This window comes from Ceratotherium simum, chromosome 25 (assembly GCF_057802395.1).
Source record: "Ceratotherium simum simum isolate JZ-2026a chromosome 25, ASM5780239v1, whole genome shotgun sequence".
In the NCBI taxonomy this organism is placed as follows: Eukaryota; Metazoa; Chordata; class Mammalia; order Perissodactyla; family Rhinocerotidae; genus Ceratotherium; species Ceratotherium simum.
In genome coordinates, this window is record NC_141924.1 from 368,768 (window position 1) to 396,613 (window position 27,846).

General features: G+C 61.5%; 1 protein-coding gene across 7 annotated transcripts; it reads left to right on the plus strand.

Annotated features, from left to right (window-relative positions):
- Positions 1-27,790, plus strand: SBF1 (SET binding factor 1). Of its 7 annotated transcripts, none has more exons than XM_087448647.1 (41): positions 1-195; positions 6,819-6,904; positions 7,407-7,544; positions 7,754-7,912; positions 7,997-8,107; positions 8,740-8,845; positions 8,976-9,108; positions 9,211-9,319; positions 9,409-9,522; positions 9,636-9,713; positions 10,083-10,196; positions 10,276-10,404; positions 10,488-10,586; positions 10,684-10,888; positions 10,964-11,076; positions 12,079-12,228; positions 12,547-12,615; positions 12,693-12,851; positions 12,921-13,189; positions 13,309-13,481; positions 13,564-13,637; positions 13,715-13,910; positions 14,040-14,167; positions 14,794-14,972; positions 15,079-15,215; positions 15,324-15,531; positions 15,781-15,977; positions 16,062-16,199; positions 19,682-19,759; positions 20,063-20,244; positions 20,321-20,500; positions 20,947-21,048; positions 21,125-21,310; positions 21,386-21,512; positions 21,593-21,723; positions 21,794-22,024; positions 25,844-25,951; positions 26,046-26,257; positions 26,966-27,053; positions 27,127-27,258; positions 27,341-27,790. In XM_087448647.1, the coding sequence occupies exons 1-41, from the start codon at positions 141-143 to the stop codon at positions 27,437-27,439; spliced, it is 5,682 nt and encodes a 1,893-aa protein (XP_087304773.1). In that variant the 5' UTR covers positions 1-140; the 3' UTR covers positions 27,440-27,790. The 7 variants fall into 7 exon arrangements, with proteins under 7 accessions (XP_087304773.1, XP_087304774.1, XP_087304772.1 ...); XM_087448648.1 differs by having other exon boundaries at positions 12,924-13,189; XM_087448646.1 differs by having other exon boundaries at positions 12,693-13,189.
- Positions 27,791-27,846: the final 56 nt, after the last annotated feature.

Sequence of the window (27,846 nt, forward strand, 5' to 3'; positions counted from 1 at the left end):
GGAAGATGGCGGCGGGAGCCCTGGCCACGGCGGAGGAGCGGGCCCGGGGTGTCCGGGGTGCGCGGGCCGGGGCCAGGGTCGGGCCATGAGCGCCCCACCCTCGCGTCGCCGAGCCGCGAAGCCCGCCCGCGCCCCTCGCCATGGCGCGGCTCGCGGACTACTTCGTGCTGGTGGCGTTCGGGCCGCACCCGCGCGGTGAGTGCCAGCCCGCGGCGGCGGCTGAGAGCTGAGGGCCGGGGGCCGGGGGCCGGGAAGGGTCCGCCGGCCAGCGCAAGGGTCGTCCGGGCACCTGGCGGCCCGGGGTCGGGGTCAGGGCGGCCTGTGGTCGGAGTCGGGGGTCGGGGCGGCCCGGGGTCGGGGTCGGGGCGGCCTGCCCGAGGTGGACAGGGCGGGGAGACAGGGCGGGCCGAGCCTCACCGCCACACTCAGGGCCGAACCGGGTCTGGCAGCTCCTTGGCATCAGCCTGGGAGGTGGGAGGGCCCTGGGCGGCTCGGCCTCCGGACTCCCAGTTTGGTGGGATGGGCTCTCGCCGCCTTGGCCGACTCCCGGGTGCCTCTGCCTCCAGGGGCACCATCGTTCGTGCACGGCCCTCCTCTGACCCCCAGTACCTCTGTCTGAAGCCTCAGGCCCCGTGCGGGGCGTCTGGGGTCCAGGAGACTTGGTGGGATGCAGAAGAAGGGAGGGATTTAGGAACTGCTTTACGAAGAGGTGGTGTTTGAGCTGGAACTCGGAGCACTTCAGGAGGAAATGTGGGGAGGAGAGAGAAGAAGAGCATTCCTGGCAGAGGGCCTGCCGTCCTCATGCCTGCAAGCCAAGCCCTGGGTGGGGGATCACTGTGGTGACTGGTGCCGATGTCCAGGAGGTCCTGTCTAGGGTCAGCGCCTGTGTCTGAGAGCCCCTTCAACCCAGGGGGTAGGAGAGAACGGAGCTTGACAATGACATCAGCAACAGTCGTGGAGACAGCAGTGTTGAGGAGTGTGCTCACTGTGCCAGGCCCTGCACAGCCCTGTGTGTGCACGGTCTCCCTTTTTCCTCCCAGCAGCCCGCCGAGGTTTGCCTGCTATTGCCTGCATCCGTGGAGCGGAGTCAGGGCAGAGAGGTTGACTGCCTGGTTTGAGCCCCCACAGAGGGGCCAGGATTCACACCCAGGCTAACCCAGAGCCAAGATCTGGGTTCAAATCCCAACTGCAAGGGGGCAGTGGGTGTCAGTGGTGGAGGTGGGGGTGGCTGTGTGCTCAGGCTAGGGGTGAACCTTGAGCCTGAAGGAAGGGTGAGCCCCCCAGTCTACCCTGCTTCTTGTCAGCCCAGCCGCCACTGTCACCATCCAGGACCCGGACTTTTTCTCTTTGCCTTTTTTCTTGCTGAGCCTCCACCTGCTGGGCCCTGTACACTCCAGACCCTCCTCAGTGCCCTCTCACTCAGTACTTGTTCCTCCTCTCTGCTCTCGTCTGTCCGAGCATCCATCCCTGGACACTCTCAGTCGTAAGTGTATCTTTCCCTCCAGAAAAGTCTTTCTTGCGGGCAAGGACCAGTCGTCTTCATCCCCCAGTCTGCATGGGGCAGGCTCACTGTCAGTGTTGTGCAGGCCCGTGGAGGGAGAGCTGTCTGCTCCAAGGCACGTGTTGGGGGGCAGTGAGGAGGCCATGCCACCTGGAGCAGAGGGTCGCACGGGATCCAGGGAAACAAGACTGACGGAGGGGCTGCCCCAGTGTGAGGGCCCCTGGGGGGCATGAGCACAGCGGGCTTGGAGGCTGATGATGCTGAGGGCAGTTTGGGGAGGGTCTGAGGAGGCAGAGGCCAGCTGAGAGGCGTGCTGATGGTACTGACAGTAGGGGTGGGGAGTTGAGGGTGAATGTGAGGTAGGTGAGAGGGGGCATGGGTGGGCTCCATGACAAGCTGGCTGTGCCATGTGTGTGCTTTCTGCTAGAGCCACATGTACGGTGGATACCCCAGGGTGTGTGGCCTCTGAGCAGGACGGGGGAGAAGGCTGGAGCCCGCAGTGCCTGCTCACCCTGAGTGGTGGGAAGGAGTGATTTCCAAGCTGTCTGCTGCTACAGGAGTAGGGGGCCATGGAGCCGCCTAACCACTGCTTTCCAGGGTTGGAGCTGGTCAGCTGTGGGCTGGCCACCCAGCCTCAGGGCCTCCCCTGGCAGGACTCGTCCATCCCTGTGATGAACAATTCCTCAGGCTGGCGCCCTGGCCGTGGGGCTGAGGGCAGAGCCAGGTGGTAGGGGGAAGCCTGAAGAAGAGGAGCACCGGTAGTGGGGGCGTGGTGGGCAGCTAGCGGTTCCTGCTTTGCCGCTTGATAGCTCTGTGGCCTTGGGCCAGTCTTTCAGCTCTCTGCGCCTTGGTTTCCTCATCTGGAGATGGATGAGTCCCACAGCCCTCCCATGCTGGGCACAGACACAGTGGGGGACCCCTGCGTGCTGGCAGGCCTAGGACATCAGAGCAGGGATGCAGGGTCTTTGGGGTTCGGTGGCGGGGGTAGGAGTGGTGGATGTCTTGTCGTCCTTGGCCTGGATCTGGACATCCTGTCCGGAGCTGCTGGATGCAGGGCCTGAGTGCAGAGTCCTGCCTGAGGGAGCGTCCAGTTTCGTGGTTACTACCTGGTGGGTCTCGCCTGGCAGGAGGGTGGGGAGGGGGCCGGGCGGGACTTACCTCATCTCAGAGGATGCAGGCCCTTCCCGGGTGAGTAGGGGGAGCTCCTTCACTAGGGATATGGGGTTAGCACCTTCTGCACCCTGGGTCTGGCCCTGGGGACATTGCAGGGGCCAGACAGACTACCCGTGCCTAGCTCCTGGCCCTGGAGGGCCCTGACAGTGGTCAGCTGATTTAACACAGCATGGCCAGTGCCAGGGTGTGTCTTCAGGAGGGAGAGATGCACTTGACCTGACCAGGCGGCTGAGTGCATGTCTGCCAGGGGAGAGGCTGGACGCCTCTATGCTGGAGTCACCCCCTTGCCTCTCCAGCATCTGAGGAGAAGACCTTCCATGCCTGGCCTGGCCTCCCTCAGTCCTGACTGTGCTGAGCTGGCCACATTCCTGGGCCCCGTTTACTCTCCCCACCCTTGTCTCTGCCCTCCTTCTGGAGCAGGTTGGGGCTGTTTGAGATGGCCTCAGCTTGCTCCCAGTCCCCACCCTGGGGAGCCCGAAGGGTCCAAGGCCTTGGGTCAGAGCCAGTCTGGTCTGGTTGGGGGGAGGTTGGGGAGGACCACTCGAGAGGCTGCAGTCCCTCTGCATGTCTTGTCCTGGTGGCTGGCTGGGGATGGCCTGCGTGTTGAGGTTTGGGTGGCTAGAGCAGCAGGAAGGTGCCGTCCTTCCTTCACCCTTTTCCTATAGCTAGGCTTGTCCCGGGGCATGTGCACTGGGGTGTGTGGAGGGGCGGGAGGGGCCAGCAGAGGAGGCTGCTGTCCTCCCTTGCCTGTGCCCACAGCGCATGCTGGCCCAGGCCGGCCCTCCAGGCATCGGAGCCTGGCACTGGTGACGGCTGCTGCCAGCAGATGACAGAACGTGTGCTCTGTGTTCTCCCGCCCCTCATTCAGGCCCACAGCCGCACAGGGCTGGCTGCGGGGACATGGCTGCAAGAGGAAGCTCTTGTCCCCATCTGTGTCTCAGGGGACCTTGGTGCTCTTCCTCTTGGGGCCCCCCAAAGAGCCCCGCCCTGTCTTGCATGGCTGTGCCGGTTGGATTAGTCCTGTCACTGTGGGGTGGGGGTGGGGGTGCCCTCTGTCCTGTCTGCCCCAAGGTGGGGGCAGCTCTAGTGGGGCAAGGAGTTCAGCCACTGCAGGTCACTTCCATGGCCACAAAGGGTCGAGTGGGCAGGGGACACTGGGAAATGTGGCAGGACTGCCCCTCCCCCCCACGCAGGCCAGCAGCCAAGTTGCAGCCTGGCTCCTGCTGGCACAGAGCTGAGGTGTGGGCTGGGGTCTCAGAGAAGGGTCAGCAAGAGACCAGGAGTCAGGGCCTTTCCATGGGGTGCCCTTCTGGGGAGGGCCTGCAATGTCCTGGAGCACCCTGGGGCTCCGGAAACTGTCCTGCACTTCCAACTGAGGAAGCTGTTTGCTTGTGGGGTGTGAGTGGGGCTGGGTGTGGGAGGCTGGTGGTGTAGCCGGCTGTGTGCATTCAGCCCTAATTAGGCTGTGGTCTGTGCCAGGCACAGGTGCCGCAATGGATCCAGAGGCGTAGCTTCTTGCTCATGGAGCTCCTGTCTGGCCCAGCTAGCCAACAGGTGCACCAGGAATCACAGAGAGGTGTGACAGAGGGAGGGAGGTCCTGGGGGGTCCTACTGCAGGCCCCAGGCTTAGGCAGAGTGCAGAGAGCTGCCTAGAGGAGGGGAGACTGTGCTGGGACCTGAAGGCTGAGGTTGGGGACATCATGGCCCAGAGAAAGAGTCACTTGCGCACCCTGCCCAGCCGCCTGCCCCCAGAGGCAGTTGGGACAGCTCAAGGAAAACTTCTAGTTGGTTTTTCAGAGGGCGGAGCCTGCAAGTGAGAGTTGACGCTTTACAACAGGGTGGGGAGGGTAGGTGGTGGACAATGGCCAGTCACTCTGCCCACTTCCCTGGGGGGAGAGGCTGCTGAGAGCAGCTCCCTGAAGGCCGCCTGTTCGCCTGGCCTTGGGAGGGAGGCTGCAGGGCAGAGACTGCTGTCCCCATCTACACACAGCCCCCCTTCCTTCCTCTGCCTGCTGCCTCGTGGCAAGAACTGGGTGAGGCCTGGGTGCCAGCCAGGCCTGGGCTCAGATGGTGGTTTGGGGCCACACACAAGTTGGCCCTTGGAGGAGTGGGGAGGAGCGGGAGGAGCGACAGCTCAGGGTGAGCTGGCGGGGGCCTGTCGAGGGTGGGCCTGGAGGGACCCAGGGGGCTTCATCTTGGTGGGCCGTGTGCATGCATGTGTGTAGGTAGGTCTGCCACCAGCAGACATCTGTTCCTCTCCCCCACCTCGTCCTGTCTGCCGCCTCGACTCAGGGTGTCAGTGGTGATGGGGGAGGGGAGCAGGAAGCTGAGGTTTTGTGAGTCAGAGTCATGGCCCCTCACCGCCACCTCCAGCCCGGCATCAACCTGCCTGATGTTGGCCTCCTTCGCATTGCCTCCATGAGCCTGGAGGGTGGGTGGTCTCCTGAGATTGCAGTTCAGCTCCTCTGCCTTCAGGGGGCCTGGGGAGTGTGTGCTGTTGGGCTCTTGGGGTCTATTCCCAGTGCCTGTGGGTCCAGGCCTGTGCTCAGGTCCCTGGAGCTCTGTCTGAAGCTCCTGTGCCCATACAGGTCATGGGTGGACCAAGCTGGCTGGACACGGCACGACATTTCAGCAGGCTTTCAGAGGCTGCACGTGGTGGCTTTCTGGGCCTCAGAGCAGGCCCTTAGAGAGGCTTCATGCTGAGTGCCCTGCCTGCACCCACCTGCCCCTGCTCTTCTGCTGGTGTGGGCGGCACTGTTGAGGCTGGTTCGAGCAGAGGGTGGGCACATCCGTGCCTGGGGACGTGGGTGTCGCGTGTGGGAGTGAAGATGGGGAGACTTTTGTCTTTCCCACTTCATCCTGCTGCCATGCTGGGTGGGAGCTGGAGGAAGAACAGAGACCTGTGTCTATCCTCCACGCATCCTGTGAGGTGAGTGGTCCCCTGACATGGCCCTTGTCAAGCTTCCTGGTTTGGCTCTGTAGGGGGTGAACAAGAGGCAGGGGCCTCCAGCTCACCCTACCAGTGTGGACTGGACCTGAGAGCAGTGCCCTGTGCGTGGAGTGGGGGAAGGTGACCAGAGAGGACTTGGTGCGCCATGGGGTTCCAAGGAGTAGAGGCTGGTCTCTGGGGAACACATTGGGAGCTAGCAGTCTGGGGATGCAGCGTGCCAGAGGCACAAACAGGGACATCGGCCTTCTGTCCCCCAGCCCCTGGGCCTCCTCCCTGGCCCAGGGGACCAGAGCTGGGCTGCACTTGGCACCCCTGGTCTGTGGGTCTATGCATGGTGGCCATTGCGAGCAGGGAGCCGGCCCGTGTGCCTCCTTGAGTGCTCAAGAGGCCGTGGGGCGCTCCTTCAGTGGGCATCCTGAGACCAAGTCCCTGTCCTTCCTGCCAGCTGCCAACCCTCTCTGGGACGTGCTGGCTGTCTTCTGGGACCTGTGCTGGACCTGCTTGTCTCTGAGGCAGCAGGGACAAGCAGCAGTTTGGGGCTGTGGGCATGGGTGGTCTCCCCCCGGCATAAACAAGGTGTGAGACTTCTGCACCTCTCGAGGGGGCCCAGGGCTGGTGGGTGAGGCGGAGCCAGGGAACGGTGCTAGGTGCTGAGCAGGGTGCCCACTGTCCTCCTGGTGCTTACCACCCTGCAGGCCCAGGGGGTCATGGGGGCCAACTGTCTAGGCTGGGGTTGGCTTTGGACCTGTCCGGAACTATTCTTCCCCTCGATGGAGGGGCATGTGCTGGGCAGTAGGGCTGGCGTGCTGGCATGCTGCAGGTTGGAGGTGGGTTCTGGCTGGGGGTATTGACGTTGGGGGGGGGTGGGTCTGGGAGTGATGGAGGAGCAGGGAGTGCCCCCAGGGCCAGAGCTTTTGTGCTCTTGATGCCTGGTCTAGCCAAAGGCTTGCAGGGACCCCGATCCCACAGCAGGGGCCTCTCTCTGTGCCCTCTGGTGGCCTCTCCTCACAGGACTATTTTTAAAGAAATGATAGGTCTGGAAGCTGAGGCGGTTCTGGTGGCAGAGGAGGGCGAGGCTGAGTGGAACGTTTCCAGCCGGGGGCCCTGAGGTAGCCATCTGAGACCGTCGAGGCTCCTGACTGGGTGTCAGTGTGGGACGTGGTAGGCACTCTGACCACCTGCTCCTGTCCTCAGGGAGTGGGGAAGGCCAGGGCCAGATCCTGCAGCGCTTCCCAGAGAAGGACTGGGAGGACAACCCATTCCCCCAGGGCATCGAGCTGGTGAGTGGGGAGGCTCCCCCAGGGTGTCGAGCTGGGGACTGGGAGGTGCAGAGATGGTAGGGGGCAGGTGGGGGCCAGCTGCCGGGGGGCCAGGCCAGCAGCCCAGCATTTGTCCCTCCAGGACTGTGAGGAGCCTCTGTGGTGCCCAGGCCCCGCTGGGTACAAGATGCCTGAGCTGCTGCGGAGGGCAGAGGGCAGAGGGCACTGGTTTGGCTGGCAGGGTGCTTGGTGCCTACGTCATGTTATCTTGTCCCTTTCTCATGATGGTGGGGACCGCGTCCTGCGTCACAGGGTCCTTACCCCACACAGTGAGGCCAGAGGCTGTTATTCCTTTTTATGGGAGGCGGGCTGAGGTCCAGGAGGTGAGACGCCCTCAGGGTCGCAGAGTGAAGTGCTGCCTGCTTTGCTGGAACCTGGCGTCCAGGTCCTGGCTGTGCAGACGCTAGAGGGCGGGGGGGCAGAGGGAGCTGAATGCTTACCCCTGACCCCTCCTGCCCTGCAGTTTTGCCAGCCCAGTGGGTGGCAGCTGTGTCCTGAGAGGAGCCCACCAACGTTCTTTGTTGCTGTCCTCACCGACATCAACTCTGAGCGGCACTACTGTGCCTGCTTGACCTTCTGGGAGCCAGCAGAGCCCACACAGGTCAGCTTGGGGGCTCGGGGTGCAGCCCGCATGGGCTGAGTCTCTCTGCCTCTGCCCCTGGGTGTGTCTCCCTATGTGTGACTGGGCCTGACATCCCAACCCCATGGAGACTGGAGTTCCCGGAGAGCCGGTCTCGTCTGAGTCACTTGTGTCATCCTGGGCTTGTGGGACATGCCTGAGAGCCAGGCGAATGGGGCTTCTCTCCACAGCAAGCAGTGTGCACCGAGGATGCTGCTGAGAGGGAGGAGGATGTGGATGAGGGAGGCCCAGTGCGACTGTCACCTGCAGCACCTGGCCCGCCCGGCCAGCTGTTCGCTCCCAAGACACTGGTGCTGGTGTCTCGATTGGACCATGCAGAGGTGTTCAGGGTGAGGTGGGCAGCCAGGGCATGGGCAGGATATGTGGTGTCCCCACTGGCTGTGCTGCCATTACCCAATCTCTGGTCCTTGCAGAACAGCCTCGGTCTCATCTACACCATCCACGTGGAGGGCCTGAACGTGGGCCTGGAGAATGTGATTGGGAACCTGCTCACATGCATCATTCCCCTGGCCGGGGGCTCGCAGGTGGGTCTTGGGGGCAACCGCCGTCCACCCGCAGTCATGGGCCCTCCTGGTGGCCACGGCTGTGGGGGTGGGACCTGGTAGGCACTTGGAGTCCAGACTAGGCTGAACACGGCCCCAGGCCTTGGACGCTCTCCTGCATCTTGGTGCTGCCGTCACCCATCATCTTTTCTCGGCCCTGCCTGCTCGCCTGCGTGTCCCATGTCTCGCCTGGCTCTCTACCTGGCATCCCTCAGTTTCTGTGTCCTCTTGCTCCTTGGGTTTGCCTGTCTCTGGATGTCGGTGTCAGCTTATCTGTCTGCTCCTTGGTCCATGCCCCCATGTGCGGGTGTCTAACTGTGTTTCTCTGCCTGTCTGTCCTGTGCAGCTGGACTCTGTTGAGGATGGAGTGGTACGGATTCTTTGTTTCTTCTGCCCACCCAGGCCCCGCCCCTGCCCCAGTCAGAGCCCTGAGTTCTCTCTGCAGCACTGCTTGGCCAGAGGCTGGGCGTGGCCTCTCCCCTGTGCCATGCCGCCAGTCCCGGCCAGTCCCACTTCGGGGTCTGTCAGTCTACCAGGCCCACCTGAGGCCACAGAGCTCTGGGTGGACACAGGTCTGCTCGGAGCACTGAGTGTTGGTCCTTCTCTTTCCACAGAGAACCATCTCGTTGGGGGCTGGCGACCGACAGGTCATCCAGACCCCGCTCACCGACTCGCTGCCCATCAGCCGCTGCAGCGTGGCCCTGCTCTTCCGCCAGCTGGGTGAGCCCACCCGTCCCCACCCTGCACAGGCCCCCCTCCTCCCCCCGAGGACTGGTGGTCAGAGGTCAGGGTTCTCACTCTGCCTGTGGTGGACGCCCAGGGCTCCTCTAAGCCTGTCCTCTCCCTTTAGGCATCACCAACGTGCTGTCTTTGTTCTGTGCTGCACTTACGGAGCACAAGGTGCTCTTCCTGTCTCGGAGCTACCAGCGGCTCTCGGATGCCTGCCGGGGACTCCTGGCGCTGCTGTTCCCTCTCCGATACAGGTGCCCACTGCCCGGCCCCTCTGCCCTGGCCCCTCTGCCCGGCCCCTGCACCTGGCGCCATTCTCTGTGGGGCTCACCGCACTGAGCCCCGGCCTGTTGCAGCTTCACCTACGTGCCCATCCTGCCGGCACAGCTCCTGGAGGTCCTCAGCACGCCCACCCCCTTCATCATCGGAGTCAACGCGGCCTTCCAGGCAGAGACCCAGGAGCTGGTGAGGGCTGTGGTTTGTGTCTGCCCTGCTGCTCTAGGCCTTGCTGACTGGCCTGTGGGTCCCTGACCACTTACTCCCTTTGGTCACAGCTGGACGTGATTATTGCTGATCTTGATGGAGGAACGGTGACTGTCCCCGAGTGTGTGCACATTCCACCCCTGCCGGAGCCACTGCAGAGTCAGACACACAGTGTTCTTAGCATGGTGAGGCAGGGCCAGGGCCTGTAAGAAAACCAGGGTGGAGCCCCTTGGCAGCACGGGGAGCCCAGAGCCTGGGGTTGGCATGCAACTGACCCCGCTCCTCTCTGCTCCTGCAGGTCCTAGATCCAGACCTGGAGTTGGCAGATCTCGCCTTCCCCCCACCCACGACATCCACTTCCTCCCTGAAGATGCAGGTGCAGGGCCCCCCACCTTGTGCCCTCTCTTTAGGTCTGTGGCCGCTGGTGGCCAGCTGGCAGTGCCGAGCCCACTTTGTGGCCACCTCTTCTGGGCTGGTCGCAGGAGGCTGCGTAGGGGGAGTAAGCCTCTGAGGGACCTGTGCAGGACTGCTTGTTGGCACTGAGTCTTAGAGGAATCACCGTGGCTTTGTATGGAGGAAGGTTGGAGGGACAGGAGGGGGTGCGCAGGTGCCTGGGGAGGCCTGGGCAGGGCGTAGACGGGTGGGTTTGAGTGAGAGGAGATTGAGCCTGGGGTGGGCGCAGGGGTGTGCAGGAGCTGGGCAGGCCTGTGGGCCTGGCGCTCACCTGCCCTCGCCTGTGCCTCAGGACAAGGAGCTGCGTGCCGTCTTCTTGCGGCTCTTTGCCCAGCTCCTGCAGGGTTACCGCTGGTGTCTGCACATGGTCCGCATCCACCCGGAGCCTGTCATCCGTTTTCATAAGGTGGGCCTCCAGGTGGGGGCGAGGGTGGAGGCGGCAGGAGGTAGATGCCCGAGAAGCTGACCTCCTGATGTACCCCCAGGCAGCCTTCCTGGGCCAGCGTGGGCTGGTGGAGGATGATTTCCTGATGAAGGTGCTGGAGGGCATGGCTTTTGCAGGCTTCGTGTCGGAGCGTGGGATCCCTTACCGCCCTACAGACCTATTTGATGAGGTGCACCCCTGCCCCAGCTGGGAGGAGCCCCCGCCACACCCTCCTCGCCCAGCCAGCCCACTTGACCCTACCTCCTCCCCCAGTTGGTGGCCCACGAGGTGGCACGGATGCGGGCGGATGAGAACCACCCCCAGCGTGTCCTGCGTCACATCAAGGAACTGGCGGAGCAGCTCTATAAGAATGTACAGCAGGCAGCACGAGGGGGTGGGCTGGCCTAGCAAAGTCACTGTGCTGCACCAGCCCTGGGCTGCTTGCCCACGCCTGCCTGTGTCCCCCCAGGAGAACCCGTACCCCGCCGTGGCTATGCACAAGGTGCAGAGGCCAGGGGAGGCCAGTCACCTGCGGCGGGCGCCCCGGCCCTTTCCCCGGCTGGATGAGGGCATGGTGCAGTGGATCGTGGACCAGGCCACAGCCAAGATGCAGGGTGCACCCCCAGCTGTGAAGGCAGAGAGGAGGACCACTGTGCCCTCTGGTCCCCCCATGAGTGCGTAATGGGGAGGGGGCGCCCTGAGCACGGCCCAGGGTTGGTTCAGGTGTGAGTGCATTCTCTGCTCCCCAGCTGCCATACTGGAGCGGAGCAGTGGGCTCCATGGCAACAGTGCACGCAGGCTGGAGGTGGTCCGAAACTGCATCTCCTACGTCTTCGAGGGCAAGATGCTTGAGGCCAAGAAGGTGAGGGTGCTCAAGGAGTGCTGGGGGCGCTGGTGAAGGGGAAGCCCATGTGCCAGGGTGGGTGCTCTGACCTGGGGTCAGGGCAGCGTCTCTCAGAGGAGCCCTGGCCTTTGTTCACCTGCCAGCAGCTGGAGGGAGCTGGGCTGGCAGGAGGGGCAGGTGGACAGCAGGTCTCAGGTCTCCCGTCCATCTCAGCACCGCTGGACGGGGCCTGCTGGCAGGCTTAGCGAGAGGGATTTACTTCAACTTTTAAATATTCAGAACACCCTAAAGATTTTTAGTATTAAGGTTCTCCTTCATCTTCACGAGAAAAAAGGTGTAGACCCACAAGTGTCATTCTTTTTTTTTAAGTTAATAGAAAATGGAACCCACTTACATGCTTCTGTGCTTTGTGGTGTTCGTTAACACCTTGAGGTCTCTCACAACAGCCAGTTTGAATCTGTTTTGTGTTTCATGGCTGTGTGGTCTGCTGTGAGGCACCTAGTTCTTCCACCAGCCCCTTATTGGGGACCTGCGGGGTTCCCAGGTGGTTTACAAGGAATAGTAACAACAGAGCAAGCGAGCAGCCCTTTCTGCAGCGTGCCCACTGCCAAGCCAGCCGCCAGCTCTGTGTTAGGCTCGTGTTTTCTGGACACTGAGGCCCTGGCGAGCCAAGTGCTAGAGCTCAGGGTTGTGGGGCCTCACTCCAGAGCACGTCTGTGCAGTGGCTTGTGAGCGTGCAGCCTTGTTGTCCTCCTGTCTCTGTCTTCCTGAGCTTTTGTGTGTGCAGGGCTGGGCCCACTAGAGGTGTTAGTGAAGCCCCCGAGTCTGGGCACACCTCCTGGACAGTCCCTGGGTCCCTTCTGTGCTTGGAGCCTGGGCTCTGGCCTCCCAAGTGCCCACTGCCCTCCCTCCTGGGCTCTGTGCCGGGGCTTTCCCCCTGCCTCCCTCCTGCCCTCGGGGCACAGTTGGATGGGTCCTGCATAGGCTGGTGCCCTTAGCCCTGTGTTCCCCTGGCTCCAGCTGCTCCCTGCTGTGCTGAGGGCCCTGAAAGGGCGTGCGGCCCGCTGCTGCCTCGCCCAGGAGCTGCACCTGCATGTGCAGCAGAACCGGGCAGTCCTGGACCACCAGCAGTTTGACTTCGTCGTCCGCATGATGAACTGCTGCCTGCAGGTGAGGCTGGGCCCCGCTCCTGCCAGCGGTGTGGCCTTGGGTGGGGGCGGGCAGAGATGCCTCAGTCTACCCGTGAGGGTGTGTCTTTTGACAACACTGACAGCTGGGGAGACCCTGGTCTGCAGGTGGGGATGGTGGGTAAGAACCCTTGTTGGAGGTGGGTGCTGGGGTTTCCTGCCCTGAATCTCTGAGCAGCCCTGGGGGGCTGGTGCAACAGGTTCAGGGACAGTGGTGGGATGTGCTGCTCTGGCGGTGGTGCCAGTCAGGGTGTGACGGGTGTGGGGCAAGGGTTCCAACGGGCTCGTGGCTCTGCCGCAGGACTGCACCTCCCTGGACGAGCATGGTGTAGCAGCTGCTCTGCTGCCCCTGGTCACGGCCTTCTGCCGGGTGAGTGCTAGGGTGGCCCAGGTGTCCCCTCCAGCCCCCTCCTGCTGCACCCAATGACTCCCACCTGGCCTCTGCAGAAACTGAGCCCGGGGGTGACGCAGTTTGCGTACAGCTGCGTGCAGGAGCACGTGGTTTGGAGCACGCCGCAGTTCTGGGAGGCCATGTTCTACGGGGATGTGCAGACCCACATCCGAGCCCTCTACTTGGAGCCAGCCGAGGACCGAGACCCCTCCCAGGTATGGGGGGACTCCCTGGCCCTGGGGGATGGGGGCCGGCCTGGCCCTGGCTTACCCTTGGTGCTGCAGCAGGTCGGGGAGGTGCCTGCACAGGAGGACGAGCGCTCCGCCCTGGACGTGGCGTCCGAGCAGCGGCGCCTGTGGCCGACCCTAAGCCGTGAGAAGCAGCAGGAGTTGGTGCAGAAGGAGGAGAGCACGGTGTTCAGCCAGGCCATCCACTACGCCAATCGCATGAGCTACCTGCTGTTGCCCCTGGACAGCAGCAAGAGCCGCCTGCTGCGGGAGCGCGCGGGGCTGGGTGACCTGGAGAGCGCCAGCAACAGCCTGGTCACCAACAGGTGGGGGCCAGGCCTCCGTGGGCCCTGGAGGTTGGGGGCCTCAGGATGGAGTGGGGCCTGGGTGGGACAGGTCTCGGGTGGGGTGGGTCTGTGCCCACCGTGCCCCCTCCCTGGCCCAGCATGGCGGGCAGTGTGGCGGAGAGCTATGACACAGAAAGCGGCTTTGAGGATGCAGAGACCTGTGATGTGGCCGGGGCTGTGGTCCGCTTCATCAACCGCTTTGTGGACAAGGTCTGCACAGAGAGTGGGGTCACCAGCGACCACCTCAAGGGGCTGCATGTCATGGTGCCAGGTATGGGGGGGTCTGGACATGGAAACACTCCCTCAGATGGGCGGGCTTGGGGGCCCAGGGCGTGAGGACTGCTCTCCCGCAGACATCGTCCAGATGCATATCGAGACCCTGGAGGCCGTGCACAGAGAGAGCAAGAGGCTGCCCCCCATCCAGAAGGTGAGTGAGGGCTGGACGGGGCTGTGGGCTCCAGGGCCCGGGCTGTGTCCTGAGGCTCTGCTCCTGTCCCCGAGCAGCCCAAACTGCTGCGGCCGCGCCTGCTGCCTGGTGAGGAGTGTGTGCTGGATGGCCTGCGTGTCTACCTGCTGCCAGACGGGCGAGAGGAGGGCGCGGGGGGCAGTGGGGGGGGTCCCGCACTGTTGCCAGCTGAGGGCGCCGTCTTCCTCACCACATACCGGGTGATCTTCACGGGGATGCCTGCTGACCCCCTGGGTGAGCCTTTGAACCTTTCTTCTGCCCCTACCCTCCGCTTACCTTCCAGCGCCCACCTCCCTGGGGCCCCCCATAGCTCTGGGATCCCCTCCCCTCCTGTCCCCCTGACTCTGCCCGGCCTGTTATAAGTGGGGGAACAGGTGGTGGTCCGCTCCTTCCCGGTGGCTGCGCTGACCAAGGAGAAGCGCATCAGCGTCCAGACCCCCGTGGACCAGCTTCTGCAGGATGGGCTGCAGCTGCGTTCCTGCACGTTCCAGGTCAGGCCAGGGGCATGGGGCGTACTGGGAGGGGCCTCCTGGGGAGGTCTCTTGGGGGCTGCTGGAGTGGGGTTGGGCCCCACTGGTGCTGGGTGGGCTGTGGCTGTCGCTAGTCCGCAGGCGCTGAGCCCTCAATCTTGTTCTTACGAGGCGGTGTTAAGCTGGATTTCCCCGGTGGCGCTTGTGATTCCTGCTTCTACATGGGAGTCGCTATGCGTTACTGTTTCCTTAGGGGGGCCCTGATCCTGGAGCCTGTGTCTGGAGTGTGCTGTGCAAGCCCAGCACAACTGAAACTTACACAAATAAAGATGAAACACCATTAAAGATTGGGTTCGTTGGCCTAATGGCCACGCTGCAGCATGGCTAGCGGTCCCTCTGCGTGCCCTGTCCTCAGGAGGACATGCCATGCCAGGCCCCAGGGTGTCCACAGCTTGATGGAGAGGCGAGGTTGGCCACCCTCCTCCCAGGGGCCCATCTGGCCCCAGGGTCCTCCCTCATCCATCCTGTTTGGAACACCTGAGTTCCAGTGACATGGCCTGGGGGTGTCCGTAGGCTCACCTGCCTCTGTGGCTGGGGCCCAGACCTGAGAACTCCCCAGACCTCTGAGGTCCTTGTGTCTGACACAGCTGCTGAAGATGGCCTTTGACGAGGAGGTGGGGTCCGACAGCGCCGAGCTCTTCCGCAAGCAGCTGCACAAACTGCGGTACCCGCCGGACATCAGGGGCACCTTTGCGTTCACCCTGGGCTCTGCCCACACACCTGGCCGGCCGCCCCGTGCCACCAAGGACAAGGGTCCTTCCTTCAGGTGTGGAGCTGGGCCCAAGGCCAGGGCACCTGTCCCTCTCAGAACCGCTGCATGCATGTCCCCATATCCATTCTGCTCATCTCTGCTGACCCTGCACGCCTTCCAGGACCTTGTCCCGGAACCTCGTGAAGAATGCCAAGAAGACCATCGGGCGGCAGTATATCACTCGGAAAAAGTACAACCCCCCCAGTTGGGAGCACCGGGGCCAGCCACCCCCTGAGGACCAGGAGGATGAGATCTCAGGTAGGGGCGTGGGAAGCCCTGGGTAGTCTGGATGAAGACCCTGTGTAGAGGGCTAGGGAGCCTGGGCTATCTGTGGGTGACAACCCCTGTGTGCCTGGCCCGCCCCAGTGTCGGAGGAGCTGGAGCCCAGCACACTGACCCCCTCCTCGGCTCTGAAGCCCTCGGACCGCATGACCATGAACAGCCTAGTAGAGCGGGCGTGCTGCCGGGACTACCAGCGCCTGGGTCTGGGCACGCTGAGCAGCAGCCTGAGCCGCGCCAAGTCCGAGCCCTTCCGCATCTCTCCAGTCAACCGCATGTACGCCATCTGCCGCAGGTGAGGGCAGCTGGCGTCAGGGCCATGCCACGGCTCCTGGCAAGACGGAACAAGGAGGGACAGGGCAGAAGGCTACAGGCCAGCACAGCCACCGTCTGCAGTCAGGTGGCCTCTAGGAGGCCACAGAGCTGGGGGGGCACCTGGTCAAGGGTCCAGGAGTGCCATTGTCCTGTGAGTAGGGAGAGAGCCACTCTGTGTGCTCCCTGTCACCTGTGAACTGCCTGACCCTATTCATCTGTGTGCTCACAGCTACCCCGGGCTGCTGATCGTCCCCCAGAGCGTCCAGGACAACGCCCTGCAGCGCGTCTCTCGCTGCTACCGCCAGAACCGCTTCCCTGTGGTCTGCTGGCGCAGCGGGCGCTCCAAGGCCGTGCTACTGCGCTCAGGGGGCCTGCACAGCAAGGGTGTGGTTGGCCTTTTCAAGGCCCAGAACGCACCTTCTCCAGGTACCCTCCCTTGTTCCTGCTGCTGTGCCCTGTGCCCACCCTGCTCTGCTTCGGCTCCGGCTCCAGCTCTGCCTCCTTCCCCAGGCCAGTCCCAGGCAGACTCCAGCAGCTTGGAGCAGGAGAAGTACCTGCAGGCTGTGGTCAGCTCCATGCCCCGCTTCGCCGATGCATCGGGACGCAACACCCTCAGCGGCTTCTCCTCGGCCCACATGGGCAGCCACGGTGAGGGGTGCTCGAGGGTGGGAGGACTTTTGGGGGGTTGTGGAGGCATTTATGGAGGGCAGGCTGGTGAGGGGGCAGGATGTTTGGGGTGTGGGACCAGGTAAGTGTCCTGAGGCCCTGCTGTGACCACTCCTCTCTCCCACCCCACCTCAGCCAAGCTCCTTGACCTCCTCGTCTTCTCTGCCTGTGGCCTCCAGGGCCTCCAAGTCACTGGACACAACCCTCGAAACCCCCATCTGGTCCCCATCCCTCCTTCGTCTTGCCCCTCCTCAGTGTCTCCCACAGCATCACTGTGGCTCACCCTCCATTCAGGCATCTGCTGAACCTTACTGCTTGGCTCTGTCCCTCCCATCTGTCCTGGCCCCTTGGGCCTTGTCTGCGATGGTCTCCCCATCCCTCTCTCCATCATGGGCACGCTTAACACACACTGGGCCCGCTGCCCCCAGGTGGATCTAGGCCCGTAAGGACCGTCCCCACCTCTGTCCACACTCAGCCCTGCCCATAAGCTGGCACCTCTTCTGATGACCTTCTGTCCTGTGCACTGGGGTCCTGTTGTCCCAGTTTGCAGAGGAGGCACCAGGCCTGGGAGGTCAAGGTCTGGGCCCAGGGGCCATCAGCAGGTTCTGTCCCTCACCGCTGGGGCACTGGTGTGGGGCAGCCCCCAGAGATGCTTGGTGATGCGAGAGAAGGTGTACTGATGTCCTTAAGAAGGTGGATGGCCCCTGTAGAGAGGGCCCCTGGCCTCCTGGAGGGACAGGCGGGGACCCTGTTGGGGAGGCGAGCCATGTGGGTGCTGGGCACTGAGAGAGGCTTCCAGACAGGAGAGGACGCCCACGAGGGCCCAAAAGGCATGCAGGCCACAGTGTGTAAAGTGGTGGGAGGGTGTGTCAGCAGGGTGGCCTCCTCCTCCAGAGGTCTCACTCCAAGGCCGTCACCTCTCCTGCATCCTGCTTACACCCCACTGACGCCATCTACTTCCTCCTGACCCCGTCCTCGCCTACCTGACCCTGTCTCCCGCATCTGACCCTGTCCTCCCCTGCCTGACCCTGTCTCCCCCATCTGAACCTGTTCTCACCTATCTGACCCTGTCTCCCCCATGTGACCCTGTCTCTGCATCTGACCCTGTCTCCCCCATCTGACCCTATCTCCCTGTCTGATCGTGTCTCCCTATCTGACCTTGACCTCCCCCTTTCTCGCTCTGACTGATCCCATCTCCCCCCCGCCCTTTGTCCTCCCCATCTGACCCCTCCTCACCCCCCCATCTCACCTGTCTGACCCACCCCCACCCCATCTGCAGCTCACCCCATCCCCAGCTTGCCCCATCTCCCCTGCCCACCCCTCTAGATTCTCACTGATGCTCTGGCCCTGTCTGGTCATCCTCTTGGCTTGGCTGATAGATGCTGGGGTTCTCGACTCAAGGGTTGGTCCTCAGACTTGTGACTCCAGCCACTGTCCAGCCCACGTTGGACCTCTGTGTCTGGAGCCTGGTGTCTGGCAGCCTCTCATTCTGTGCTTGGAGGTCTCATCTCCCCACTGGAAGCATGAGGTCTGGGAGGCTGCCCACGCCAGGCCTGACCGTGGTACAGACACTGGCCCAGCCTGCCCTCTCCCCCGGGCTGTACCTCAGCAGAGGTAGTGACAGTGTCCACCTGGGACCTTTGGTGGGCGTGAACAAGTTTACGCCACACCTGGAGCCGTCCTGGCCGTCCTGTGCTCAGAGTTGGTAGACATCACACGACGGGTCCCTTCTGTGAGATCCTCCCCACACCCTGGGTGGTGCAGATGCCACGCCGGGGCTCGCTGCTCAGACCTTCCTGGTTCCTTCCATCCCTCACACTCATCTGCGTTTTTCTCTGCTGCTGCTTCAGCTCCCAGACACGCTGAGTGCACGGGTGGGTTTTGGGGCTGATGGCACTACCCACGGGCCGAGCCTTGTAGAAGCCCAGGTGTTGTCCTTGATTCTTCCCGCTCTGCCCACCCTGAGCCTGTGAGCCGACAGCCTAAGTCTGCAGTCCTCCCTGCGGCCAACTGCCCCCACCCTGGCCCAGGCCACTCCTGCCTGCTCCAGAGGGCTTCCTGGTGGCCGCGCCACCTCTTCCTGTGGCAAGAGGGGCTCCAGACCAGAGAAGGGCCTTCGTCCTCCCTAGTGGGGCCTGAGGAGCGTCCCCTGCACACCCCACTCCTGCCCCACCACGGCACTTCCTTTGTTGCCTGAGCGCAGCTTCCGTCCCTCTTGAACCTGTAGGCCTCTGCTCACGCTGCACGGCACTCTGAGCTCCATCTGTGTCTGTCGTTACCACTTGCTGGCACTGGGGCCAAGGGGGCCAGGGACAGGGGCGGTCAGTCTGCCCTCGTGAATGCCGTCCGCCCTTGAGGGCACAGACCTTACCTTCTCTCGTTCCTCTGCCAGGAGTATTGCTCTCTAGTTTGAGTGGCTGTTGGTTTTCCAGACACCAAAGTCCGTCATTAAGTACGTTTTCCAGTTAAACTGTCTTTCTGCCTTCCGCCCCTTCCAGAGGTTGAGTGGCACCTGTATTCAGGAAAGCGGGCCCCTCCCTGTGGAGTCCTTCGTCCCCCAGTGCCTGCATCTTCCCCTAGTTTTCTTGGGCATCTCTGACCGTACCCAAAGCTCACTGGTGCTGCCTCCTGGTGTTCCCCAAGTTCAGGGCATGGGCTGCCCTCCTCATTGCCCAGGGGCATACAGGGGCTCTGTTCTCCTCAGCTGTACACAGGCTTCAGTCCAAGCTCTGTCCATGTCAAGGTCACGCTGTGTGCTGGCTGTGGGTGACCATGCCTCCTGCTCGCAGCGGGTGGGCTGGCGTTGTGCTTGTCTGTGGTGATTACTGTGGTGGGCAGGGGACAGTGCCCTGCTGCCCTCTCTGCAGAGGCACTTGAGCCCTGGGCAGAGACCACCGTGGAGCATCCTCGTGGGCTTCCTGTGCCTCCAGGCTGGGCCGTCCCAGCCTGTAAGCCTCGGGCCTGGCCCTCGCAGGTGGGCAGCACCACGCAGCCTGGCGCTGCCCTGGGGCTCGGGCCTGCCTGCGTCCTGGACTAAACTGCCCTCTGTGGTTCCAGGCTGGGAGTTCCCAGGCCCTGGGCCTCCTCTTCTCTGGGCCGCGCCTTATGGCCTGTCCTGCCACTGTGTGCTGGGCAGGCACCTGGTGGCTGTGTGCCATTAGCAGCTCTGGGCAGTGCCCATGGGGACCGCGGGCATAGGACTGGGCCATGGAGGAGGCATTTGAAGGAGAGCCCAGTGTTCCTGCCTCTCCTCTGACCCTTCCTATCTGCCACCAGGCCCTCTGCTTCCTGGCCTGCCCTGGGAGCCCACATGGCCTTGGTGCTGACCACTGCTATCTTGGGCCCCTGGGGGGGTTGGTGGGACCCCAGCTCTGCACCCGGCCGCTTTGGGCTGCAGACCCCCTACGTTGGGCACACTGCAGACCTGGGGCCAGGCCTAAGGCTTCTCTCTGCTGTGCCCCCAGTGCCCAGCCCCAGAGCCAGGGTCACCACGCTGTCCAACCCCATGGCGGCCTCGGCCTCCAGACGGACTGCTCCCCGAGGTACCGTACCAGCAGCGCAGGCCAGCTCCCCCACACCTGGCACTGACAGCCCCTGTGACTGAGTAGTTGCAGGCACTAACGTCCCCCAGACCTGGCACTAACGGCCCTATGTGATAGACCAGCATAACCCAGTCCTCCCCACAGCCCTGGGCACTAACAGCCTGATGCCCCGGCTCCTGACACTAACGCAGGCACAGGCCCCGCTGGGGTCCCGTCGACCTCCCCAACCCCACCCTGAGAGCTCAGCCCCAGGTAAGTGCTGCCCCAGCCCTGTTTGGGTGCTCATCTGGTTTCTCTGTACAGGTAAATGGGGCAGTGTCCGGGCCAGTGGGCGCAGTGGTGGGCTTGGTGCCGACGTGGGTTCCCGGCTAGCAAGCAGAGACATGCTGAGCCCCCCCCAGGCCAATGGGGCCCCCCCTGACCCAGGATTTTTGCGGCCCCACCGTGCAGCGCTCTACATCATTGGGGACAAAGCGCAGCTCAAGGTGACTGGGCTGGGGGCATGGGGCCAGGTCGGGGCACAGGGCCTGGGCGTGTCTCACTGTGGCCGGCCTCCTCCAGGGTGTGCGGCCAGACCCGCTGCAGCAGTGGGAGCTGGTGCCCATCGAGGTGTTTGAGGCACGGCAGGTGAAGGCCAGCTTCAAGAAGCTGCTGAAGGCATGTGTCCCAGGGTGTCTCGCTGCCGAGCCCAGTCCGGCCTCCTTCCTACGCTCGCTGGAGGACTCAGAGTGGCTGATCCAGGTCTCTGCGCTGCCCCCACTGTGACCGAGGGCGCCTGCCTGGGTGCTGGGCCCCCCACTCACCCAGAGCCAAGGGTGGGATGAGGTCTTGGCTTGCTTGTGTGATGGTGTTGAGCCCTGGGAGGGGGTGACAGCCACTTCCCGGCAGTGGTACCTGGACAGCGGAGGGAGGCTGGGGCCCTCTGTTTTCTGTCGGGGTGGGGCTGGGCATCTAAAGGACATGGGGCGCCTCTTGAGTCCTGGGGGGTGTGGGAGGGCCGGAGGAAGCCTTGGTTAGCACGCAAGAGCGTTTGTCTGGCGCTGTACCCACCTCGTAGGCTGCCCCTGGGTGCGGTGCCCACATGGCTGCTGCTCCTGTGGACAGTGTAGGTCTCGGGGGCCTGGTCAGGTGCTAGGGTCCAAGGGTGCCGGCTCCGGGAGGTACTGAGGGGCTGCTGGTCCCTGCAGATCCACAGGCTGCTGCAGGTGTCGGTGCTGGTGGTGGAGCTCCTGGACTCGGGCTCCTCCGTCCTGGTGAGCCTAGAGGACGGCTGGGACATCACCACCCAGGTGCGTTGTGGGTTGCAGGGCCGGAGTGGGCTGGGGTCCCCTGGGTACCCTCCTGACCAGCTGGTGGTGCCAGCAGGTGGTGTCCCTGGTGCAGCTGCTCTCAGACCCCTTCTACCGCACCCTGGAGGGCTTCCGTCTGCTGGTGGAGAAGGAGTGGCTGTCCTTCGGCCATCGGTTCAGCCACCGAGGGGCCCACACCTTGGCCGGGCAGAGCAGTGGCTTCACGCCTGTCTTCCTGCAGTTCCTAGACTGCGTGCACCAGGTGAGCAGGTGGCCACGGCGGGGGACTGTGCATGCTGACCCGTCCCCCTGGCCCCTGACCGGTGACCCTGTACAGGTCCATCTGCAGTTCCCCATGGAGTTCGAGTTCAGCCCTTTCTACCTCAAGTTTCTTGGCTACCACCATGCATCTTGCCGCTTCCAGACCTTCCTGCTCGACTCGGACTATGAGCGCATCGAGCTGGGTATGGGGTGCAGGTGGGCGCGGGTGGGTGGGGCACAGGCGGGGGGGCCTGGGGCCAGGGCTCAACACTGCCCCTTGCAGGGCTGCTATACGAGGAGAAGGGGGAGCGCAGGGGCCAGCAGGCATGCAGGTCTGTGTGGGAGTACGTGGACCGGCTGAGCAAGAGGACGCCCATGTTCCACAACTACATGTACGCGCCTGAGGACGCAGAGGTGAGCTGGGGCCTGGGTGGGGTAGGCGGGCTCCTCCCGGCCCAGCTCCTCACACCAGGCCTGCCCCCAGGTCCTGCGGCCCTACAGCAACGTGTCCAACCTGAAGGTGTGGGACTTCTACACAGAGGAAACGCTGGCCGAGGGCCCCCCCTACGACTGGGAGCTGGCCCAGGGGCCCCCCGAGCCCCCAGAAGAAGAGCGGCCCGACGGGGGCGCTCCCCAGAGCAGGCGCCGCGTGGTGTGGCCCTGCTACGACAGCCGCCCCCGAGCCCAGCCCGATGCCATCTCACGCCTGCTGGAGGTACGCTCAGCCCCCCGCACTTCCTGACACCGCGAGGGTGTGCGTGTCAGTCCAGCAGCCCTGCCGTTCCCCTACCCTGTGAACTGCCTGCCGGCCTGCAGTGACTCTGCCCCCATTGCCCTGCCCCGCCCCAGTGCCTGTTCACAGGCAGTGGTGACCAGAGGCTGTTGTCATGGTCTTGGGATGCGGCTTCTTTGCTCTGGGCACGTGTGGGGTCAGCCCTAAGGGAAGACAGGGTTTTCCCAGGAACTGTTCCTCTCCTCTGCCAGACTGCTGCACCCACTTCCTGGGTGCGCCCAGCTGTCAAGGCCATACCGAGGTCCATGGTGGCTCCAGGTCCAGCCTGCCCCTCCCCACCTGATGTGAGCAGTGGCTCTTCTGAGTTCTCTCCTGCCCCATGCCCCCTTCAGAGAGAGATGTGCCTGTGGGAGTGGAAGCGTGGGGTTGACCGTTAGGCCTCTCTTGCCTTCCCTCTGCCATCCTTGGTGGGCATGTCTGCTCAGCCTTGATTCAGGATCCAGTGGGGCAGAGACCCCTGGGAGAGAGAAGAAAGCCCCCTGAGCTAGGGGGTCGGGGTTGGGGTGGTATGGAGGGCAGCAGTCCAGTGGCCAGAGTTCTTCACAGCGGCCGAGCAATCAGAAGGCTGTGGCCTCAGCTCCAGACGAGAGGGAGATTTGCACTCCCCTCCCCACCTTGGCTGTGGATTTTGGGGTATATCTGAGCATCTTAGAGCTTCTGTTTCCTTGTGGGGAAAGTAGGATGCTGATTTCTACCTCTCAGGGCCGTGGTGAGGTGTAAACAAGTAATGTATCTCGACGACCCAGCGCTAGGCCTGGCTTGAGGGCACCTGTCACCCAGGGGTTGGGGGAGCACAGGGCCTTGGTTTTGTGGATGAAGGTGACCCACAAGCATGGAGAGCAGAGGAGAGTCCCTCTTTATCTCCGGGAACACTCATTGTCTTGGAGTCAGCTTAGTCTGATGTGAATTGTGCCCCTCAGCTTCTGAATTGTGCCCCAGCCCCCATGTGGCATTATTGTCTGTACTTTACTTCTGCCTGCTCTGTGTCTTTACGTTTAAGTTGAGTTTCTTGTACTTGGCGTGTGCTGGGTCTTCTTTTTATCTATTCTGACAGTTTCTGTCTTTCATTGGAATTTTTAGTCCATTTGCACTTAATTGTTGATGTGGTTGGTTGAAACCTAGCTTCTTGTTATTGTTTTCTATTTGTCTCATTTTTTTTTGTGTGTGAGGAAGATTGGCTCTGAGCTAACATCTGCCAATCCTCCTCTTTTTGCTGAGGAGGACTGGCCCTCGGCTAACATCCGTGCCCATCTTCCTCCACTTTATATGGGACGCTGCCATAGCATGGCTTGACAAGTGGTGCATTGGTGCGCGCCTGGCATCCGAACCGGCAAACCCCGGGCCGCCACAGTGGAGCACACGCATTTAACTGCTTGCACCACTGGGTCGGCCCCTATTTGTCTCATTTTTTGCTCCTTTCTTCTGTGTTTTTCCCCCTAACAATTGAGTGTTTTTTAGTATTCCACGTGATCTGCTTTGTTTGGCTTTTGAGCTGTCCCTGTGTTCTTTCGTGGTTGTCAGGCTGTGATCACAATCTGTCTTGATTATGGGACCCCTCCCCTGCGGGAACCACACACTCCCGTCACCCCTTTCTGCTCTTCATGCTGTTGTCACACATGTATTATGTTTGCTTCAAATAGTCAACTTTGTTTTAAAGAAATTAGGAAACGAGGAAAAAGCCTTCTGTATCTGCCATTTCCAGTCTTCTGCACTCTGTGGATCTGATCTGTATCACTTCCCTTTAGCCTGAAGACTGTGTGCTTGTCGTGCAGGTCTGCCCGTGACAGACCCTCAGCTTTGGTTTACCTGAAAATGTCCATTGTCCTTTATTTGTTAAAGGGTGTCTTCTTTGGATATAGAATTCTAGGTTGACAACTTTATACTCAGCAGTTTGAAGATGTCCTTGTTTTCTGGCTTGCATTGTTTCTGATTGAAAGTTGGTGCTCATTCTTGCACTGTAAACTGTGTATAATGTCCCCTTTTTTTCTCTGACTACCTTTAAGATGTTCTCTTCATCTTTGGTTTTGGCAGTTAGACCATCAAATGGTTTTTCTTTGTCTTCATCCTGCTTGGAAGCTCTTTAAGCTTCTTAGATCTATGGAATGATAGTTTTCATCAAATTTAATATATTTTAGGCCATTATCTCTTTAAAAAGTTTTTTCTGCACAATCTCCCCCTTCTTTTCTTCTGGGACTTTATTGTCCCCTAGGTCACTGAGTCTGCTTGTTTTTTCCCTCTAGTCTTTCCTCTCTGCAGTTCGTTTTGGATGGTTTCTGTTATCCTATCTTCAAGTTCACTGCTCTTTTCTTTCTTATGTTTAACATGCTCTTAAGCCTGATGAATTTTTCACTTTAGATATTGTATTTTTCAGCTCTAGAATTTCCATTTTCTTTAATAGTCTCTGTAGAGATTCCCCATCTGCTCAACTGTATGTCCATCTTTTTCTTTAAATATTAAACATATTTATAACAACTGTTTTGAATTTCTTGTATGTTAATTCCAATTGCTATTTCATTTCTCAGTCTGTTTCTTTTAACTTTCCCCCCAATATGGCTCTTACTGTCCTGCCTTTTTGCTTGTCTAATAGATCTTTTTGTAAGCTGGATATTGGTCTACATTGTTGAGGATCAGGATTGTGTTGTCTTCCTTTAGAGTCTTGGGTTTTATTCTTGCAGACAGTTAATGAACTTGTGGGTCAGCTTGATCTCTTCAAGGGTTGTTTTTAATGTTTGTTAGGGCAGCCCTAGAGAAGCCATTACTCTAGGTTTAGAGGAGCCCTTCTCCAAAGATAGGGCCTCTTCAGGGTTCAGTTGAAGGTTTGGTGTCTTCAGAAGGTGTCTCCACTCTGGCTGTTTGGAATTCCTACATCTTCCCGCATTGTGTTCTCGCCAGAATTTGGATTTAGCTCACAGCTTCTTAGTAGCTGCTCTCTGCCAAGCCTTGTGATATCTTGCCTTGCACATGGCAATTAAATTTGGCCAAAGACTCAAGGAGGCTTCTCTGTCAGTTTCTAGAGCTCCTGCTCTGTGCCATTCCCTACTCTCGTACACCGCCCTGCGGAGCCACGTGTGTCAGCCTCCCAGAGCTTCCCACCTCTGCCTCCTCAGCTCATCAAGACCCAGTGCTCTGCTCCAGCTCCACCTCCCTGCACACTGGCCAGGCAGACAGCTGGGGCGATTGTAGGGCTCCCTGGTGTGGTCCAATCGTGGGGTCTTGGCACTGCACTGCTGGCTGTCCGACACCTGGCAACAACTGCGTCCTAGTCTCGTCCAGTTCCATAGTCGCGTGTGGCGGGCAGGCTAGTCAGGGACTAGTTCACTTTGCCGTCAGAAGTCACCCGTGTTTCTGTGTTTAAGTCAGCTGGCAGTTTCATTGTTGCTCTTTTGAAGAGAGCGTGTTTTTTTTCTGGCTGGTTTTGGGATTCCCTTTTTTTTTTTTCAGTTTTCCTGTAACATCCTGGGGTGTGTGTGTATTCAAGTAATCTTGTTTGGGGTTTGTAGTGCTTCTTGATTATGTTGTTTGATGCCTCTTGTTAGTTTTGTAAAATTTTCAACTGTTGTCTCCAAATACTGATCCTGCCCATCTCCCACCCCGCCTTCCTCCTCTTCAGTACTCCACTTATACGTGTGTTAGCCCTGTTCATTGTCTCACTTTCTTATATTTTCCATCCTTTTGTCTTTTCGCGTTCCAGTCTGGATATTTTCTTCTGAATAATCTTTTAGTTCACTAATTCTCCCCCAGGAGCTACAGCGGCTGGAGACAGAGCTGGGCCGACCCCCTGAGCGCTGGAAGGACACCTGGGATCGGGTGAAGGCTGCACAGCGCCTTGAAGGCCGGCCAGACGGACGTGTGAGCGGGTGTGGGTGTGGGGTGTGAGGTGGGCTTGCTGCCAGGAGGCAGCGGCCGCCTGCCCTGACACAAGCTGCACCCTCCTGTCCCCCAGGGCATCCCCAGCTCCCTGCTGGTGTCCAGCGTGCCCCACCACCGCCGCTCACTGGGTGTGTACCTGCAGGAGGGGCCTGTGGGCTCCACCCTGAGCCTCAGCCTGGACAGTGACCAGAGCAGCGGCTCAACCGCGTCTGGCTCCCGCCAGGCAGCCCGCCGCAGCACCAGCACCCTGTACAGCCAGTTCCAGACAGCCGAGAGTGAGAACAGGTGTGAGGGGCACCTCCCACTGCAGCATGGACACCTCTGAGCTAGGGGGGTTCTGGGCTCCTGCGTGGTCCTGATCGGGGGCAGGTACCTTTGGGGGAGCTTCTAGTTATTTCTTAGGTGGAAGGACTTGTGGGGGAGGCCACAATGGTGGCTGGAGCATAAGCTGAGAGTTGCTGGGGAGAAGCAGGTGGGCTTGGAAGGGGTTTGGGATGTAGAACCAGTGACCACAGCTAGGCTGTGGTGGCTGTGGGATAGCCCCTGAGGGCAGGCAAGGTACCAGGTGAGGTTGAAGCAGGTTGCAGGTAGGGCTGGGGCCCAGCAGGCTGTATCCCACCCTTGGGCCTGGAGGGGCCACGTTGCCCCAGTCGCCTCCCCAAACGTGCCTGCTGTGTGTTCCTCCTCCTCGTCAGGCAGCATCTGCCCTGCATGTGGGGCTGCTTCCCTGAGTCCCTGAGGCTCTAGTATGGGACCCTCCCCAGTGTCTGTCATGTAAATGGTATGGGGGGGGGGCTCTTCTCCATCTCCTCTCTGGGGACGGCCCCAGGGCTTCTCTGTGGCCCTCTGGCCAGATCTCCAGCCTTGGGTCAGTTTGGGGGCAGGGGTCTAGCAAGACCCCCTGGAGCTCGGCGGCCATGGGGGCAACTGCTGGGGTCTGGGCTTGGCTAGGCCCTGATGGCTGGCCTGGCCCGGGTCCTGCTGCGAACTCAGGTCCTATGAGGGCACCCTGTACAAGAAGGGGGCCTTCATGAAGCCCTGGAAGGCCCGTTGGTTCGTGCTGGACAAGACCAAGCACCAGGTGAGTGATCACTGGATGGGGGAGTGGGGCAGGGAGCTGAGGGGGCCCTGCCCTGACTTCCTACCCACCTTAGCTGCGCTACTACGACCACCGCATCGATACAGAGTGCAAGGGCGTCATCGACCTGGCAGAGGTGGAGGCCGTGGCACCTGGCACTCCTACCATGGGCGCCCCAAAGACCGTGGATGAGAAGGCCTTCTTTGACGTGAGCTGCAGCCGGGCGCGGGGGATGGGTGGGGTGTGCTGCATGGGGTCAGGCCCTGGAGTCAGCAACCCGCCATCCCCAGGTGAAGACGACCCGTCGTGTTTACAACTTCTGTGCCCAGGACGTGCTGTCAGCCCAGCAGTGGGTGGACCAGATCCAGAGCTGCCTGTCAGATGCCTGAGCCTGGGCCTGCTCAGGCTGCTGTGTGTCCAGCCGTTACAGACCACTAGGGGTGGGCAGGGCCCCCCGCCCATGTTTACAGCCCCCACCCGCGACAGTATTGAGGCCCCGCGCCCGAACTTGTGTGTACAGCCCCCACCTGCCCTGCCCACCCCCGCCTGCCTGGCCACCTGTAACTTATTTTGGAGTTATGGTTGAGCGCCGGCCTGGAGGCGGTCATGGTACAGCCCTTGTGGTGGGCCTGTAAATAGTCCATCCCACCCAGCCCCGTCAGTGTGCCAGCCCCGGCCGGCTGGCCACAGACAACCTGTTCCTAGAACCAGAGTCTATAAAGAGCAAACTAACAACGTGCCATGTGCCTGCACTTCCTTGGCCGCCCACAGGGGCCTCTCTGTCCAGTACCCAGGT

Bases quoted from the DNA above. Each gene is read 5' to 3' on its own strand.
- SBF1 (XM_087448645.1), top strand. From the start codon at position 141: ATGGCGCGGCTCGCGGACTACTTCGTGCTGGTGGCGTTCGGGCCGCAC. The intron at 9,320-9,408 runs GTGAGGGCTGTG...CTTTGGTCACAG, and splicing joins AGGCAGAGACCCAGGAGCTG to CTGGACGTGATTATTGCTGA. The intron at 14,973-15,078 runs GTGTGGAGCTGG...CACGCCTTCCAG, and splicing joins GACAAGGGTCCTTCCTTCAG to GACCTTGTCCCGGAACCTCG.